At 42.0% G+C, this 20166-nt stretch overlaps 1 protein-coding gene across 5 annotated transcripts in view; it reads right to left on the bottom strand.

Annotated features, from left to right (window-relative positions):
* Window positions 1-20166, bottom strand: part of SAMD12 (sterile alpha motif domain containing 12) — a 377845-nt gene that overhangs the window by 151431 nt on the left and 206248 nt on the right. For 4 of the 5 annotated variants that reach the window (XR_003515902.2, XM_027571885.2, XM_027571863.1 and 1 more), the window contains exon 4: window positions 11739-11879. Coding sequence is in view for 4 of the 5 variants with exons in the window: in XM_027571885.2 (XP_027427686.1) it covers window positions 11739-11879 (141 nt within the window). In the remaining variant the exon portion in view is untranslated. Of the gene's footprint in view, window positions 1-11485; window positions 11562-11738; window positions 11880-20166 lie in introns of those variants that run through there. The other variant, XM_027571875.1, reaches the window with a different exon arrangement.

Genomic DNA, 20166 nt, shown 5'->3' on the forward strand with positions numbered 1-20166 from the left:
CCCTGTGTCTTCAGCTCACTGACAACAGATCCTGGGACTTCTCAGCCTCCATAATTGTGAAAGCCAATTCCTCACAGTAAGTCTCTCTCTCTCTCTGCATATATATTATAATTAAACATTAAGTACCTATCCCCTAACGGTTCTATGTCTCTGGAGAACCCTGACTAATAGTCTCACTTTTCCGCCATGACCCTGAATGAGCAGTGCAGTTCTCTGGGCCAAGGTTCTTCATCTATAGAATGGGGTTCATGTTATCCCTCTTGCAAAATTATTGTGGGGGCTAAATATAGAATTCAAAATGCCAAATGTGCAAATAGGTGCACAATCAATCTTAGCTCCAGACTTCCTGTTCGTAATAAATTGAAGATTTGGTAACTTGTGCCTTTGAATGGAAATAAATGCAGCTTCTAATGCCAATGTTAGATATTAATGAATATTAATTCAATAATGAATTAATTCAATAATGAATTAATTCAATAATGAATATTGAAACAGCTTCCGAACTTTACAAAACCTTGATGGTTTCAAATATGAATCCCAAACTGCTCCTTGTAGAGTTGAAGCAACCACTTTCCTTTCTCTTCTTCCCCCTTCTATCTTTAGAGGAGGTCCTACCATGAGTCTCGGCTTTCCCCTGCCTTGCACAGGAAATGGTGGAGTCTTGATGCGAAGTACCTTCTTTATTGTCCTAGGGCACTGCCCAAGAGAACCTATTTCATTCTGCCTGGGGAAACTGGGGAGATAGGATTTCAGTGGCAGTCTCCTGGGACCTATGTGGGGGTGGGCCTCTTTCTTGGACCTTGAGGGCATCACCTGCAAGGTAAGGTGAGAGTATAGGACAGGCTCCACTCCAGTTTGGGCTTTAATACGAGATACTCTCATTCACCCCAAGTGAGCCCTCCTCAGGCTGTGAAGGGGCAGAGTGTCTGGTACACTGTGCATGTGGGGTCTGTAGAGTGTTGGGCAGTACCACTCACACTTCCATCTGCATAAGCATCACGTCAGGGTGAAGCTGTGGAAAATACAAACGCCTGGGCCGGAAAGCCTAATTCCACAGGTCCAGGAATCTGGAGTTGTGAAGAGGCATGAAGAAAATTCTGCTGCAGAGAGCATGGATTTGGGGGAGGCGAATGTGGTACAGAGATGTGAAAGATGATCCTTTACAATCCTTTTTCACTGTTGCTCACTCTTTCGTCATGAGTTGCCTCATTGCCTTGTCTCTTGAGTTGACTTCTCTCCATTCCCACTGGCCACCACCCTCTTTTAGGCTGTCCTCATCTGCACAGATTAATGCAAGAGCTTCCTCACTGGAATCTGGCCTCTTGTCTTGTCCTTCTTCAGTGTATCTGCTCTTCTTTTGTTATACAAAGCTGATCAGGAGGGTCTCTGGTTCAAACCCTTTAGTGGCCCCCCCACTGTCTCTAAATTCCTTAGGAGAGCAAACACAGAAAGTTTCACTTCACCGCTCCCTTACCCTTTCCCATCTTACTTCCCACGACTGTCTCCCCTCCTGCTCACTCTCTCCACCTTCTAACCAAATGAGCATTCCTTCTGGCCTTCCACATGTTCCTGGGACGCACCAAGCTCCTTCTTCAATGTTGGCCACAGAACAAGCTGTTCTCTCCAACTGGGACATTTTCTTTCCATAGTACCTAAGCCCCACCTGCCCTACACCTTTGCTACAGCTCCTGAGGGAGATTTTCCTGATCACTCAGAGTCAAGGAAGTCCTGCTGCTTACTCACTCCCAAGCATCATTAACATCTCCTTTCAAATCATTCACTGCGTTACAAAGATTATTTGTTTGGAAGTGTCTTCCCCACGGAAATGTGAAATCCAGTGTATCTGAGAATCATGTCTCTCTTACTGAATTTCACCAACACCCAGTAAAGGTCAGGCACTCAGTAAATACAGATTTTTTTAGTAAATAAAAGTTTTACAGCATGGTATATTTCTCTGAGGCTCTGATCATCTTGGCAATTTTATATTTGCTTGATGACTAAATCAAAAATTAACATACCCTAACTAAATATCCGGCTCAGTTTAGAGGTCACTGCCTCTTGGAACCTTTCCTGACATATTCTTTCTGGTTTAGATGCACTTCCTACATGATCCTTGAATTCTATGATTACCTCTGTTATGTATCTTTCACTTGACTTCAACATCAAGGATTATTATATTCATCCCTGTATCCCTAACACACAGCATCAAGTGCCGGGTACATGACAGGATCTCAGTAAAGGTTTTCTGGATGAATTACTGAGTGAGCAGCTGTGTAATTGCTACTATATAAAGTGATTAAAAAAGGATACTAATAACAAAGGTGTTACTTCAGAGAAGGAGAGATTTTGTCTCCTGGCTGGGGCACAAGGTTGAAGCAATCACAGTGTAGACTACATATGTGATGCCTTCTGGAATTGGCAGGTAGACACATGGATGCAACAAGAATCTTGAATATCTACCCTTTGTAAAATTTTACTCCAGGCATTGAGAATTGGTGGCCCCAGAGAAAAAGGCCACAGAGGAAGTAGGCAATATATAATATTAGGGACTGAAATTCTAAAGTATACAGATAGTATATTTCTCTGTTTCTTCTTAGAAAAGCCAAAGCAGCTCAGTGCATCCCTGAAAATGGCTTTCATTTTCTCTCATCAGGTCCACATGCCATTGCCCTATTACAACTGCTTTTCTAAATGAGGTCCATAAGAGATTCGAACAAAATTGCAGGTTCTAGCCTTACCGTGAAGAAAGGAACCCAGTGTCAGTTGTGGAAAACAAACGTCAGTACAATATCAGTCATTCAAGGTCCTTCAAATTCACAAACCACAAGGTAAAATAAGAACGCAATCACATAGCCATCTCGAATTGTCCAAATAAAAGATATCAAATACATTTTTAATTCCACCTAGAACACTGAAATGCAAAGAGGTGAACAGTAAAGAATTCTGAGGTTGGTGATTTCTGCAGAGGCAGACACGAAACATTTGGCATCCTTAACAGTTACTTTTCAGCATGGAAAAATGCCATAAAAACACAGAGTTGTACAGAAATAAGGACAAGGTTAACTCCTGAAAGAACATGTCCAAATTAAAAAAATGATGTGTGGATACTTCTCCCTTATGCTGGTTAGAGGGACCATCGGGGCAGTTGGAATAGATATTTTTCTACCATGAAGAATGCAGCAGATAAGAAGGGTCCATTTGAAGCCTCACTGCAAATACCTTCTTGAATGACCCAGCCATAATAGACTCCCATAATGAAAATGAAATTGGAGTGGGTCTAACTAGGGTGTACATGGCACAATGCTAACCCCTACCAACATATTGATGCGTGAGCTCAATAATGCTCCCCAGAAGTCTACGTTTAGGCCTTTAAATATAAAACTAACCAAAGAGAATTTCTCAGAAGGCTCAAATACTTGATAAAATTAGAACTATTCCTGGCCACACCATTTGTATAACAGAGTACAGAGATTACGAAACGTGTTGGGGAAAAGCTCAAGAAGGTAACAGATTGAGGAAATGCTATCTTGGACGCAACTTAGAGGTGACATGTGGTTGGCAGCTCCTAATCAAATAACACTGGATGAGGAAGTGGTAATGAAAGTCCCCGATTACAGAAGAATCATCTCCACAAACTCCTGTAAGATTCCTGATCCTCATCTACCATGAGCGAGTAGGCAATTCACGGGGTCTTAGGAGAAAATGCTCAGTTTATAGTTGCTTGACAGTATCTCTCAGATAATTTAAAATTGAAAATAGTAGGAAAAACAACTCAACGAAGGAGTGGCTTATATATTTAAGAGCACTTGTGAAAGGTGTATTTGTTTAAGAGCCATCACCATCACCTTTACTAGTCAAAATAATACAAAAAGATCACAACAGAATAAAAAAGATTCTGCACAATTTTGCCCATGGATGATGCAAAATGGCTCTGTAGCTACTCTTTTTTTTATGAATCCATAATTGAATTTATTGCTTTAAGATTAAATTGAGAATAGTCAATAAGAGAAAAGGAGAACAATTAATTTTAAATCAGTAAAAATAAATGGAAGATCCACTCTCTGCTAAGTACTATGCTAGGAGGTAGGAAAGCAAAGGAAAATCAGAAGACAATGAGGTTGTCTGTGTTCCACAGGGGAGATGGACAGACCTCTTGCTACCATGCCTTTGTACAGGTGCTTCCTTCTGCCTCATGCCAGCCCTTAGCCATCTGTCAAAATTTATATCATTCAAGATCTAGTTCATGTATTATACCTTTGGCAAGTTTTCCTTTATCCCACCTATTCCCAGGTGAGGCTAAGTTTCAGTTCTTTAGCATTACTATAAATCTATGTATTTCTATAAGGGCATACACATTCTATCCTCATTGCTAGATTGAGTGTTCCTTTCTGTCCCTAACACCACAGACCCTGGTGCCCAGTGGATGGAAGAATAAATGGATACTAAATAGATATTATGTAATGAATACATTATTAGTACGAACAACGTGCTTACTAATGAAGGAGAGAATGATTGGTTCTGCCTGAGAGATGAGGTAAGGCTTCTCAGAAGAGGTGATACCTCATCAAGACTAGGTCCTTTCATGAGTTTTATTATACCATATTCATAACAACTCTGTGAAATAGGTCTTATTCCCATTTTTACAACTGAGGAATCTTAATCTCTGATAAGTAACTTGCCCAAAGTTAATACATCTATGAAATGCCCAGAATGGCTTTCTATGGAACAGTAAAAAGTTTGGATTTTATTCTGTAGGCAGCTGGGAGCCATCAAATGTTTTAAGGAGGGATATAATGTCATCAGAAATATATTTAAATTAAGTCTGGCAATAGAAGTAGGAAGTTAATTAAAGGTGAACAAATGGGACAGGGTAGAGACTAGAGATCAAATAACTAGTATGTCATTCTTATGGCCTGGGAAGGAGCTTAAGAGGAATGGTTTAACACAGTAGCTAGCATGGTCATGAGGCAGGAAAAGACTGGAAACCCATTTTACAAGCAGAATTCAGAAGATATGGTCACTGATTACATATGGGTGGTAAGGGAGAAGGAGTAATCATAGGTCAGGTGAGCCTTCTACATTAGGTGATGGAATGAGTAATGGCATTAACCTTGAGAAGAAACACAGGGGGAAGAATAGGCTGGGGAGATGGTGAAAAAGACAATGGAGTTGATTTAGAACATTTTTAATTTGAGTAGAATATTCAGAGTTCATGCCCTTTAGGGAGATTAAAGTAAAGATCTGAAGCTTCATAGTAGTCTAAGATATACTTGAGAATCACTATGAAGGAGGGGATGGTTAAAACAATGGCAGTGGATGAGATTCTCCAGAGAGCATGCACAATGAGAAGAGCTAAGAGGACCCATTCCCCAGGTGGCACTGACATTCAGGGAGTGATAGAGGAAGGGGCCTTGCTCTCAACTAGAGAAGGTGGCATTGGAAAAAGAGGAGGAGAGCCAGGAGGGTCATCATCATGCTCATGCAAATAGATGAGCATCAAGGAGGTAAAGCTCAATGTTAACCAATGATAAGGCAGAAGAGCTGAGTATGACGAGAACACACATGTGAACACCAGATCTGTAACACCAGTGGCACAACTAAATAAAAGACACAGAGGAGCCGGGAAATTCAAAGAGTGTAATGTGGAAGATACAATAAGGGGCCATCAGACATACCTCACATATGCATAAAAGGGAATCTGATTGGCTCAAGTTTTCTTTTCCAGGAGCTGGAAATATTACTATAATTATCTTCCTCAGAAGGAAGACAAAGAAAGCATTTCTTTTTTTTTTTTTAAGATTTTATTTAGGGGTGCATGGGGGGCTCAGTTGTTAAGCGTCTGCCTTCGGCTCAGGTTGTGATCCTGGGGTCCTTGGATGGAGCCCCGCATCGGGCTCCCTGCTCCATGGGAAGCCTGCTTCTCCCTCTCCCCCTGCTTGTGTTCCCTTTCTCGCTGTGTCTCTCTCTGTCAAATAAATAAATAAAATCTTAAAAAAAAAAGATTTTATTTATTTATTTACTTGACAAAGAGAGAGAGAGAGAGCAAGCATAAGCAGGGGGAGCTTCAGGCAGAAGGAGAGGGAGAAGCAGGCTTCCTGCTGAGCAGGGAGCCCAATGCGGGGCTCGATCCCAGGACCCCGAGATCACGACCTGAGCCGAAGGCAGACGCTTAACCGACTGAGCCCCCCAGGCACCCTGGCAAAGGAAGTATTTCTTAATGACAACTGAGATGCTAAGAAAATTTTAGTTAAATGAACAAGTGGACCATAAACATATTTAACCTTGATTTATTTTGAGACAATTTATGAAACTCAGGAAAACAGGGGCCTCTTAAGATGGTGTAGCTCAAGGAAGCGCTAGGTAAGACTTCTACAAAGATAGAATGGTTTTCAGAAAACTTGTAATATTTTTGTATGTATGAAAGCCAGCCTCTAACACTGTTTTTCTTCTTTTATTATCTTAAGAATACTGGCCTGGCAGTTTCTTAAGAAAATAATCACACAATTATGATATGACCCAGCAATTTCTAGATACGTAGCTAATGAAATGAAAACTCATGTTTATATGAAAACCAGTACATGAATGCTTATAATAGTTTTATTAGTATTTACAAGACTGGAAACAACCCAGATGTCCCTCAACTGGAGAATGGGGTATATCCAACTATGAGATATCCATCCAGTGGAATACTAGGCAATTAAAATGAATGAACTGGTGATAGACACCACAGCTCTGTTAAGTCTCAGTGAATCACAGTAAGTGAAAGAAGTCAGACTCTCTGATTCCACTTATGACATTCTGGAAAAGACGAAACTAAAGGGACAGAAAACACAGCAATGGTTGCCAGAGGCTGGGGGTAATGAGAGGGGTTGACAACAAAGGGGCACCAGGGAGAATAGTTTTTGGAGTTACAGAACTTTTATTTAATATCTTGACTGTGGTGGTGGTTACACAACTATATGCATTTGTCAAAAGCTGCAGAGCTGTACACTAAAAATGGTGCATTTTACTGTATATAAATTAAACCTTAATTGAAAACAATAAGAAAAAAGAACACTGGTTTGAGAACTAGGAGAACAGGGATCCAGTTTCAGTTATGCTACTAACCAGCTGTGTAACCATGAACTATGCTCTAATCCTCTTTGGGTCTTGGAGCCCAAAACTGTAAAATGAGATTGGAAAAATTTTCTCAAAGAGTCTATTGCTATGTTCTACAAAGACTTCCTTCTTTAAGCAATGTGGTGGACCAGATGGCCTATTTCAGATCAGATGGCCTACTTCAGTTGCTGAAGTATCACTGTGGGGGTGACTGGACTAAAATACCCAATCTGTACACATGGTTCTGAAAAGTCTTCTTGGATTAGAAAGTAGTATTTCTAATTCGTGTCATTCCAAAAGATGAAGCTCTAGGAAAGTCCTCTGGTCATGCAATTCTTAACTAAATTTTGCCACATATATTTGGACAATGTGGAAGAAGTCCTTCGGGAAACGCTAATGTTTAATGAGCTCTAAGTGGCCCTGGTAAACAATTGTGGTCTCCCCCCCACCCACTTTGTAGGCACTCATTAAAAAGGCATTTGGAGATGGTGGCATTTGCTACCTTCATCTGCTTTATCCTCCAGTTTGGATACTGGTTTCTACTGCCCAAAATAACCCCACCCTCACAGTTGTGATTACATTTTTACACAATCCATACAAGGAAGACATTGAAAAGGACACCCCAGGAGAGATATATATATGTTCCTGAAATGAGGGAAGCATTTACAACTCAAAAGGGAAGATACTAAGAATAAAAAAATAATCTTGATAATGATGTTGAAAGTTTACATTTTTGCCCTTGTAACGCAGGCGTCCACCAACTACGGCCCACCAACTATGTTTGTAAATAAAGTTTCATTGGTATACTGCTATACTCAATTCATTTAAGATTATCTGTTGTTGCTTTTACGTGATGTAGTAGTTGCCACAGATACTGCATGGCCCTTAAAGACTAAAATACATACATGTGGTCCTTTCCAGAAAAAAAAAAAAAAGTCTGCCAACCCCTTTTCATAGAATATGCCACAAACTATGCTATATGGTTTCCACATAAAATTTCATTTAACCATCACAACACCACCATGAAATAGGAATTATTACCCCCATCTGACGTATCAGAGGTACTGAAATGTAATGGATAGACGTTTGCTGTTGAGGCAGACAGACCTGTACTGCGCTCTTTACTAGCTGTCTGACACTGGGTCTGTTACTCAAATTCTTCATCCTCTGTTTCCCCATATATAAGTTGGGGCTAACTACAGCACTGATCACGGTAGGGTAACTGTCAGGACTTGATGTGACATAACTGTGCAGTGATTTGTATATAGTAAAAATTTAAAACTCATTAGCCATATGAGAAACAGTCAGCTTTCAGTATCCCTGGGGTCTTTTTCTTCCTACAAATACTGTCCATTATTAAAAAAGCTAAAGATGACCCTCATAAGCTTGGTTATGAATTAATTTGATATTCTGCACCACCGCTGTGTGTTACGTAAGGAACCTTTCTCCCATCTCTCATGAATCAAGCAGGAGAGAATGATGATGTTTCCAGTTCTGTACTGCATTCCCCAAGACAACCGCAGGTGCTGTAACATGGGTGAGTTTTCCGCAGGAATGAGCAGTAAACAGTTGTTTGTTTAGCAAGTCCACCAGACTGACATCCTGGCTACCTCATGGGCAGGACACAGAAGACCAAAAGACTGTATTGAGGAAGAAACCACCTCAATGGTCTCCAAGGCAGGGCCAAACATGGCTTCCGTTTCTTGCAAAATGTCAGGTAGTTATAGGACCATTGTGAACAAAAGAAGGGAAATCAGAGGCCAGCATTTTAGCTGAAGGACAGTTCTGGCTTTAGATGATGAGCTGTTTTAAAAATTTTTTGTCATGATTCATTGTTAGTGCCTATAAACTGATGTATTTACTATGAATCCACCATGCACATTTTTAAAATACCTCAGTTTTTGTCTCTGGGTCAGCATCCAGAAGGAGGAGAATAAGAAAAAGCAGGGTAGAAACTCCATATTCCCTGTGTTCAGATGACCCACAGTAGTCAGCAGGAGCTTTCCCAGTCCTTTTGAGACCATCTTAGTCCTATTACTGTCATGGGGCTCCTGGCCAATGGTGGGAAAATGACTGGTACAGAATCAATAGCTTAAGGCCAGTTTTAAAACAGCCATCAGAAAGTTGGAAAAGTAGACTTAGCTGTTATTTCCTTTAGAAACATGTTCAGGGATTTCCAGAAGCTAAGTAGCATTCTAAAATCTTTGTTTGGACTTATTCAGCATATTATTTCTACTGATTAATATTTGCAGAGATGAGGAATCAAATATTCAACACTGAATCACATATCACCCCCATGGTGAATTTCTATATGATATATATGTTATGCCAGTCCGTTACTTGGGTAGAATAGCATTCCAATTTTTATTATAGCAAACCCAGACCCAAAATATTTTAAGCCTACCCCAGCTGTCTTTAGAACTTCTATTATCAGTCATAAAAACAACTTGTCAATTTTTTTTGTTTCACTTTTTTTAAAAAGGAAACCATCACTTCAATAAGGCTATAGATTTTCTCAAGTCTCCCTGGCATGAAATGAATTTGAACATTAACATGTAAAGGACAAGCAATAAAAAAGGTAATATGAGTGCAGACAGAATATCCAAGAGCTAGTGAATGTGATCTCTTCTAAAGGGAGTGGAATGAAAGAATACAAAATGCACAGCTTTTCAAAGCTAAAGAAAGTGACAACTGAATTGAAAAGGCTGAACTTAGCATTACCTTCCCAGAACACAAACATATATTTAGCTTAATAGACTTGAGTACTATCTCAGGAAAAATCTTATATATTATGCATCTAGGGCAATGAAAGCTGTAGAAAATGATTTTGCAAAGCAAACACACTGCAGGCTGACAGTAGCAGAGGGAAAAAAAAGAGTCTAAGGCACACGAGATGAGTTTAGGTCTCATTTTCTATATATCATCATCAGAAAACAAAAGAGCAGAGAAAACCTCAAGACACGAACCAGAACCTGCAGAATGATGCACATGATTGAAGCTTAAAAAATGTGCATGTATTTTCTGATTATAACCATAATACAGATTTAAATGAGAAAATTTGGAAAATATAAAAAAAATACAAAGAAAACAATTAAAATCACCCACAATCCCGCCACCTAGAGAGAACTATTATCAAAACATTGGCACATTCATTGGCATCCCTTTTTCTGTGTACATATAAAAATATGTTCTTTTTAAGAAATTTGATTCATACTATAAATAAAAATTTTTACATGGTATTTCCCCCCCCACCTCCACTTCCTATTTATTTCTTGAGTACTTCCCCATGTTGTCATATATTCCTTGAAGATTTAATTTTAATGACTGCATTATATTGTATCTTACGAATTTAAACACAATTATTTGTTTCTTTCCATATTGCTGAACCTTTAGGTTGTTCATAATTTTTCAGTTTTATAAATAGCACTAGGATGAACTTTCTTATAATAAATCTTTGAATCTCTATTTACTTCTTCAAAGAAAATAAAAAGTATATCAGTATGTCAGATTCAAATTTAAATCACTCAGTGTACTTGTACCTATAAATTTATCACTGGAAGCCTCCGGAGACAAATGCAAATAATGCATATCAAATAAACACACTATTTTCATATCACTCAAAGTCTGTACTCATCCTTCTAGAGCAGTCATCTTTAGTCAGTACATCACTTTCTCTAGGCAAATGGTCTATTACTGGGTTATAATCTAAATGCAATAACATGAAACTTGGCTGACCCAGATTTCTCCAGTATCAGTATGCATGCAGTTACAATATTCTACAGATTGAAAAATACCACAGGCTCTCAAAAATACATATTTTATCATCCTTTCACTTAAAACGGTGTATAATGGACATTAAAATAAAATAAATAAAGGATTATAGCCAGTGGAGGTTGATAGCAACCAAATCTTATGTAGACAGATGAGTTACATATAGGGCAACTTAAAGTTTTCTTCAAATTCCAGTTTTTTTCAGTCATTTCCTGTCATAGGTCTAACATATCGAATTTGTTAATGATTTTTGTTTAGAGTTATATGGGCATAATATTCCGAGCTTAAATTCTTTACAGTCTATTTTTAAAAAATGATTCTATTTTCAGGATGCTAAATAGCATTCTCAAAAATCTCCCAAGAGTGTATGTGTTCATATGCATATATATACAGACAACTTTAAAATATTTTTTTCCCACTAGTCAGTGAAAGGCAAAGTAAAACGAAACATGACAAAAATCCCACTTGTGTCATGATCGTATGAACTATGCAGTCATGCAAATTCCGAGGCCCCCTCAGAATTGGTAGTCAGACTGAGAGAGCTTGGGCCGCACTGTACAACCCTAGGGGTGCAACTGTATCCATATCTCTGGGGTCCTATACAACTCTATGCGATGTCCGTGAAATTAGGTCATCAGATAATTCCATCTGCTCATCCATTACTTATTTGTGCATCCTTCCCCCAGTGACCTCTGAAAAAGAGAAGTTTTAGGAGGGAAGTGGCCTCTAAATCTATATGCCTTTTTTTTAAATAAAAGAAATTCTGCAAAAACACAGTAATAGTTTCTCCCTGGATCCCCTCTGTCATGATGGTAAGGGTTTCATTCCAACCTCCCCTTCCATCCACCCACTAGGCAGCAGCAGGATACCTTGTGTGAGTAACTGTAGGTTTCTGACTTCTTCGCGAACCTTCAGCTGGAGCACCTGTTGTAAGATATGCTGCCGGAGGTTCTCCTGTGCAATCCCCATCCGCTCAAGCTTTTTGTCCGTCAGTCTCAGCAGGGCTCGCCCTGCAGGGTTTCAAGAAATAAAAGAAAAAGCAAATGAACAATGGCTGGAGAGGATTTCCATCTTCATTTTTGGCTAATCCTCCCAGAACAGTAGTTTCCTTCTAAACAGACGCTTTAGGAGAGGGGGTCCTCAGTTATTCTTACTGACAAGAATTGATCATTTGGATAAGGCAAATGCACACATTTAGAAAAGAAACCCTCTTTTTATCTAATTTTGGCCATCCTCCACTGAAAACACACAGAGTCAAATAGAATAGCAGAATTTTAACCTGGGTATTTTGGACCCAGATTGCAGGTTTCCATAGAAACAATGCACTTTGGCGGGCGATGGGTCCTGAGGCTGGCCCGTAGGAACTCATGCACGGACAGCCTAGCGGAAGACCGGAATGTGGTAGCTGTGCTTAGAGAGAAACTTACCAATGCCTAAGCCAGGTTACAATAACGTTTCTGTGAAACATGCATGTAAAGTTCCTGTTGTCACCTGCAGGCATTTGCCTGCTGCCCCCCTAGTGGTGTGCTAGACATCCATTTCCAGCTGGTGGGAGCTAAACCTTGATCCCAATCTCTCGCCTCAGGCAAGGGCTGCAGCAGCACTGTGGATGAGGGGAGCAGGCTGAGGGAGGGCATTTAAAGATTGCCAAACAAGGTGGCTCGGGGAGTGAGTACCTGTGGTGTGCAGACACCCTGGGCACCAGGCCAGCCTGGCATGGCTTCTTTTTCTCCAGGATGTCTGCATGATTCCCTTCCTACTGTAGTTTCCATCAAATTCCCAAATTCTCTCCCACTCGGTGCTTGCCCTGAAAGAAACCGACTTCCATTGTGAGGGCTTAGCACGAGAAATAAAGAGCATGATTGTGATTAAACGCTGTAGCACCACCCTGTTCTCTCCCAGACCCTATCACCATGTAGAGCTTTCTCATTTCAACTGATGTAGAGTCAACTATGTGTGATCAATGGTATATCTTTGGGTAGATTATCACATATACTTCAGAAAGTAAATCTTCTACTTTCTCAAAACAGACACCCACCCACCAGCCAGGAGATGGGGTTTAATGGACATTTTCATCAGAGATATAGGGAAGTGTATGAGGCCTGTGAATAGAGACAGGCAAATAGAAAGAATCAGGTAGGAGCGATCTGTGTTGTTTGCTCTTCTCTTTTACCTCCCATTAACCCTTGCTAAATGCATCAGCTGGGATAAGTGACGTAACATGTTACAGTAACAAATGATCCCCATATATGGGGGTGGCTACAATAAGGTTTATTTCCTGTGTCCTGTACACACCAAATGCCAGTCCATCCACCTTGAACATTGCTGATTATTGTACCGAAGGAAAAAGAGAAGGGGTTAAAAGGTCTCATGGCATCATAGCCTAGAGGTCATTTAAAAATCATTGGCCAGAACTAATCACATGAACCTTCCCGCCCACACAGCGTTCACCTATGAATTGTGCATCCAGTGGGGGGAGGGGGAGAGAAATATTTGACAGGCAGCACTGATAAGAACTACACCAATACAGACTTGGCTTGGGACCAGGGTCTGGCAAGGAAGTGAGTGCAGTGAGCTGTGGTGGTCTGAAGCTTCAGCAAAAGCTCCATCTGGAAGAGGAAGAGGAGGCAGGGAAAAGGAATCCTAGATGGCCATAGCTGACAACACCGGGCAGATTGTGGTGGCCTTGAGAAAGGAAGGAAGGAAGATACAGAGACTCCAAGTAGTTCTGGTTGTCTCCTGTGATGGACAGAATGACATCCTCCCCTCCAAAGATGCCCATGTCCTCTTCTCTGAGACCTGTGAATGTGTTACCTTACATGACAAAAGGGACTTCGCAGGTGTAATTATGTGAAGGGCCTTAAGATGGGAGAGTACCTGGCATTATCCAGGTGGGTCTAATCTAATCACACAGGGATCTATAAGGGAAAGAGGCAGGAGAGCCACAGAGAGAGATGGGACAACGGAAGCAGAGGTGAGAGTGAGGTGGCCACAGGCCAAGGAATTCAGGCTTCTAGAAGCTGGAAAAGAGAAGGACACAGATTCTCTCTCCTACTCTCCCATCTGGAAGCATCTCTGCCAACACCTTGATTTTCCATAAGACCCATTTTGGACTTCTGATCTCTACAACTATAACGCAGTAAATTTGTGTGGTTTTATGCCTCTGAGTATGTGATCATCTGTTACAGCAGCAATTGACCTTTTGATTGAAATTTAACATACTTTTAAAAAATCATCTGATGGCTTTAGATTCCCTTTCCTAATTTCTGGGCAGTGGCATCTCAAAGGTAGAGAGTTAAGGAGTGGTGAACCTGAGTTCCAGGCCAGGACAGCCCTGCCTTCAAATGCTCTCCTCACCGTCAGACCTTGGTCCTGAAGTTTCATTCAGGAAATAAAGAATGGGATTTGGTACCCTTTATGTGGATAATCCACTTCCAAATAAGACATCCAGCTCTTCATACATGCTCTCAACTTACAACTACTACATAAAAAGCTCCCTGAAGTTCAGATGATCTAAATCCCTCTCAACACCAAAATATAGATCACCCATCCTCCTTTCTGTTCCCCATTAATTGAGCTATGGTTTCATAAGCTGTGCCATTTGGGAGCCAGTGCTGCTGAGGCTCTGGGAAGACACACGGGAGCTGGGTCATGGTAGGTCGGCTGGTCTGTCTCTAGGGTACAGTGCTCATAAGTCAAGATGAGGATTTTGTTCCAGTGTGCATGGCTCAGCTCCTGTTTGGTGGCCCCCTGAGAACCTCTAGCCTCAGCCTTTCCATTAATGTACCTGACTGGTCAAAGTGTGGATCAATAAGCCCTATTAGAATGTTATTCCCTACTTGGGTGGGTTAAGCTTTAGCTCTGAAAATGTAAGTTACAAAATTCTATTAGTTGTAAAATCTGTGCATTTTAGACTATGTGGGGCAAACAACTGTGCTTATCAAACATTTCACATGCTAAATTCAGCTATTCAAACTATTATTATCCAAATCCTGAGAAAATAGGTATTATTTCCATTTTGTAGAAAGGAAAATTGAGAAGTTGAAAAATATTCAAAACAGGAGAGCCTTGCCTAATTCTTCCTACTCTATCTTCAGTTGTGCTTTATCTTCCTTGGGAGGAAAATGAAGGGCTCAGACTACAAGGAGAGAGATTATGGGGAAATTGTATAGAACTTCCTGAAAAAACAACCTCTAGAAAAGATCATAATCTGCATGCACACCGAAGATGGTAGGAACAAAATCTGATTCACTGTCTTCCTTGGATGGTTTCTACAGAGCCACCCAGGTCCGTGCCTCAGAAAAATCTGCTCAATAATTAGATCATTCCCAGCAGCAAATGTCCCATTACTCTCCTGTCCCACCACCTACTGCTGACCACAAAATAGTGTCCAAATAAGGGTGGTGATGCTTTTGATGCTGGTGTTGGGGAAGTGATAAGTAGTCAATCATCAATCACATTTTTTTTTTTTGCAATTTATGTTGTCACTTTTTGTTGTTTAGCATAAAAATCCAATTGTTAATTCAACAAACACTTATTGAGCACCTACTGTGTCCCTGACACTTTGTTATTCACCTGGAGTATGATGATGAACAGGACAGATGGGGTCAATCTTGGTGCCTTCAGAATGGCAAGGCAGGCAGCTAATGATAAACGTTGACAGGCATGTGATGTGTGCTAAGAAAGGGCAAACACAGATCACAGAACTGCGTGACCTAACCTAGTCTGGGTACCAGGAAACTGTCACTGAGTAAAGAACATTTAACCTAGGACTTCAGGAGTAACAGGTAGTCAGACCAAGACCACTGGATAAAGCAAAGATTTTTTTGAAAGTCCAGCAACCACGTGGATGAAGAGGAAGACCACTACTGCAGACAGAGACCAGAGGCACACTGTGATGGCTTCTGCATTCCCTGCCTTTTCTCCAGAGAGGGCCTTGGGCACCTTGCTCTGCACTCAGCGGTCCTCATAGGGTGGAATCCAGAAGAGAAAAATCAATTCAGTCTCAGAAGAGGCGCACCAACTAAGTATTCCTGATACTCCAATCTGGTTATAAATGGTATTTAGCTAATCCAGGCTGATCGGCCTTCACAGACTCACAGATTCTTAGAGTTGGAAGGAGCTTCAAGTCCTCCACATTGATCATATGCTGACCTTTGACTCTTTATCAAGCACGTATTGAGCACCACTGTATGCCCGACACCATTCTGGGTACTGAGGCTCTGGAGAGGAGTCGTCTTTTCTGTCTTCATAGAGCTTACCAATTAGTGCCAGAGACGGATAATTTACAAATGAACTGGTACGCAGTGGCAGACAGGGACCCCTACCGGAAGGATGGCATTTTGTAGTTTGGGTGGTGAGGGAAGGCCTCCTTCCACAGGTGACCCCGGAACATCCAGAAATGTCAAAGTAATGAGTGGAATGGCAGGAAGGCCAGTGTCACGAGGGCCAAGGAGACAAGAGAATGATAAGAAAGGAGGTCTGATCATACAGGGCCTGCTAGGCCTCAGTGAGGACTTTGGATTTTATTCTGAACATGGGAAATTTTAGGCAAGGGATGATGTGGGTGTGATCTTATGTATTAAAAGACTCCCTCTTGTCCCTGTGTGAACCGACTGAGGGTGTGGAGGTGAGGAGCAGTGGGAGGAGCCAGCACAGGGCCACGGTAGTCAAAGCAGGAGGGGCTGGTGCCTCGGGTGTGGGTGGAGGGGAAGAAGTTGTAAGAAGCAGAATTCTGAATTGTGATACCTAGAAGTGAGGGGTGAAAAAAAGGCATACCTCAGAGATGATCAGGTTTTTCAACCAGAGCCACCAAGGGTCGGGGGCACCATTTCAGTGTAGGAAGCTGAGTCCCCACTCTGAGTGAGGGTGGGTTGGAGGCACAGGAAATCATGGTAGTGGGAGTGCTATTTTTTTCTCTTGAGGTCACTTGGGATACAGAGAAGTAATGGAAAGAACAGAACTAAACAAAGGAGGATTCAAATATTCTTCCTTCTTCCCCATAGTGCTTTTAGTTCTTCAACATTCTTCTCAAATCCCAAAGCTCTGAGCTGACTGGGGTAAGGGGAGCACGGGGGAGACATCCTGGTAGAATTTAGGGAAATACGAGGGACCAGTAATGACCCAAGCTCTGTACTGCTTCGTCCCCAACAACGGTCCTCAGTGCTAAAGATGCTTTCTCAGGACCCTCTGCAGAAGCTCAAGCCAGGGAATAGGCAATGAGAAAGTTTGCCCAGCAGAAACACGGGTCTGATGCTCTGCTAACGGGCCTGGAAAATTAGTACTTTGCTGCAATATAAGCTTGAGCATAGACATAAAAGCTTTATCAAGTGTGATCCACCACAATGTGGCATAAGAATCAGTATCTGTCCTGTCAGCTTCCCTGCTGTCAGTCCCTACGCTTGCATGTAATGCTCAAATATTTATTGAATGAAAACACTTAGTGCTACTAAATGAATGTTCTCTTCTTTACTCACATACTGATGATCTCAAGGTCATTAACTGACTGTTTTTCCTGATGTAAGAGACTTGGCTGGAAACCGACTCCCAGGACGAGGAGAAACTGAAAATAGCAGAGGGCGGAGGCTGTATTGTGTTGGTGGCGACCGCAGATGCCAAGTTGAAAGGAACAGAGAACTTGACGCTAAATGAGTACTTTGCCTTCCTGCAGGTTTCAAGAAAGACAAGTGTCTCGTTCTTCTTTTGAACAGGCACCAAGTGAGACTGCAAGGCTCGATGGGCAGACGGGCAGCAAGAACGCACGAGGGGCTCTGGACACAGAGGGCCATGTATTCGTTTCCTACAGTTGTGGTGACAAACGGCAAACACGGGGACTTAAAACAACAGAAATGTATTCCACATACTTCTGGAAGCCTGAAGTCCAACAGCAGTTTCCCTGGGCTGAAATCAAGGTGTGGGCAGGGTCACACTCCCCCCAGAAGCTGAAGGGGAGAATCTGTTCCCGCACCTTGCTGCTTCTGCTGGCTGCCTGCATTCGCTTGCTGGCGGCCGTGCCACTCCGATCTGCGTATCCTTGTTTGACCTCCTCTACTTCTCTCCTGTGTGTGTACTCTCACTCTGCCTCTCTCTTGGAAGCACACTTGTGATGTGTTGTAGGGCCCGCTGAAATAATCCTGGATAATGGCTTCCTCACGGACCACATCTTCGAAGACCCTTCTTCCTTATAAGGTAAGCATCCACCAGTTCCTATCTCTGGGTGGCCATCATGCAGTCTGCTCCAAGCTGGAAGGAATCTTGGAGATTTCAGAGTCTGGCACAGGATCCGTCGTCGTGTTCCACATAGAGAAGTGAGGCCCAGCGAGGGGGAGCTGATTAAAGCCACACAGGAAAAGGGGGGGAAGACTTAGGTCTAGACATGCATTTCTGACCTTCAGGCCCAATCTGGGCTTTGGTCTCCAGTTCAGATGTTCCCTAGCTTCTGCTCAGAGAATTGTAACAGAAGCCCTGTCACAGCTTCTCAAGATGCGTGACTGTATGCCATAAGGCACAAGGGGAAATTTCTGGGTAAGCTTGGCAGGGGTGCAAGGGATGTGGCTTCAGGCCCTACCCTACTGGGAAGTCTCAGTGTCACTATAATGGTTGGGGACTGCCATTCTTCCCAAAGAAGAGACTGGAACACAGGGCTCTTTTTTGCTAGAAACAGAGGTCACTTACAGTTCCCCCATGAAAGAGCCATTTGTACCCAGGGCTAGCTCCAAACCTGCTCTCAGGTAAAGGCCTGTGTCATGCACCAGGTAGATGTTCCTGGATCTACCGCACTCTTGGCTGGTCAAGAGCAACAGGCTGATGAGTGCCAAACATACAGCCAGTGTCCCTGACCCTTGTATCTCCATCTCCTCATCATTCCAAAGTTGGATTATCTGGAGCAAATAGGGAGAGAGGTAGAATGGCAAAAGCTAAAAGGTTTAGATAAATGCCCAGGAAAGCATACGTGAGGTCTTAGCTTTCTCATCTCTGCAATGGGGATGAAAATGACACTATTTTATAGGGTGACTGAGGATCAATTGACATAAAACATACACATGCCCTTTGCAAACTGAAACCACTAAGATCATGCAATATGGGTCCTATAGTTCTTTGGTTGGCTGAGAATGCTTTCTCCTCCTCATAGCAATGATCATGATAGCAAACATTTATTGAACAGTCACTGGGTTAAGCATTGGAGAGTTTGACATGGATAACCTTACTTTCACCAATTCTCTGAAGATACTATAATCTATACCTGATTAAGAGTGACTATACTCAATGAAGGTCATATAGCCACTAAGCTGCAGAGCTGGGATACCAATATACATCAAGGCCATGCTCTTAATCACCCCCTAAACTGCTGCCCAATAATTCTTCAAATAGACCTTATGTGTCCCCAAGCCCAGGTCTGCTGATTCTTGTGTAGGGAGCACCCACAGGGCCAGTGAGAGGTTGAGGATCAGAGAAAGGTCATCATATCTGATGACGTAAAGGCAAGCAGTGCAAACACTGGCATAACTTCACAATACTCAAGGCTGTGATGGCCTTCGTTCTTTGGTCTTTACTCAGTAGAGTATCACAGGGGACTGAGTAGTCTTTGAGAGCAGCCATTAAACAGATTCATCCTCTCCCTCATACAGATTATCTATGTCTGTACCATGAACAGAATGGACCAGTAGGAGCTAGGAAGAGAAAGATAGGATGATTTCCCTGCCAGAGGGACAAGCATAGGTTCTTTGAGAGCCCACAGGAGGGGCACCTAACTTAGCTGGGGTCCTTGAACAACAGTAACAAAAAAAGCCAAGGTGGTGAGGAGGAGGGAGAAGGGCATTCAAGGCACAGGGAACAGCACAGGCTAAGACAGGGATCTGAGAACCAAAAGGTGCATTTAGGGAACTCCAAGAAACTTGTGTGTGAAGCATGAGGCAGCAAGCACATCACGCAGGGTCATGCCATTTCATGATATTCTACCCTATAGAGGAGCCAGTCTTACTCTTTCTTTCTCTGTCCACCCCAAAGTACCACATAGGAAACACTAAGGGATGATGTGCACAGTTGCAAAACACTCCCATTTACAGGACTAATATTATGAATACCTTATTTTTGCCAACATTGTATCCCTGCTCATTTCTGGTAAAAGAATCTCTCTTGACTTTTGGGAGCTGGTTCTCCTCACCCAATGGGCCTTTTAATAATAATAAAAAAAAAATCCCCATGGTACCTTTTACTTCTGAAGTACCATATAATGTTCTTGCTTATGTTTATTTTTCATTTTCTGATTCCCTTCCACCTCCTCCCATAATGAAAGAT

This window comes from Zalophus californianus, chromosome 4, assembly GCF_009762305.2.
Source record: "Zalophus californianus isolate mZalCal1 chromosome 4, mZalCal1.pri.v2, whole genome shotgun sequence".
Taxonomy (NCBI): Eukaryota; Metazoa; Chordata; class Mammalia; order Carnivora; family Otariidae; genus Zalophus; species Zalophus californianus.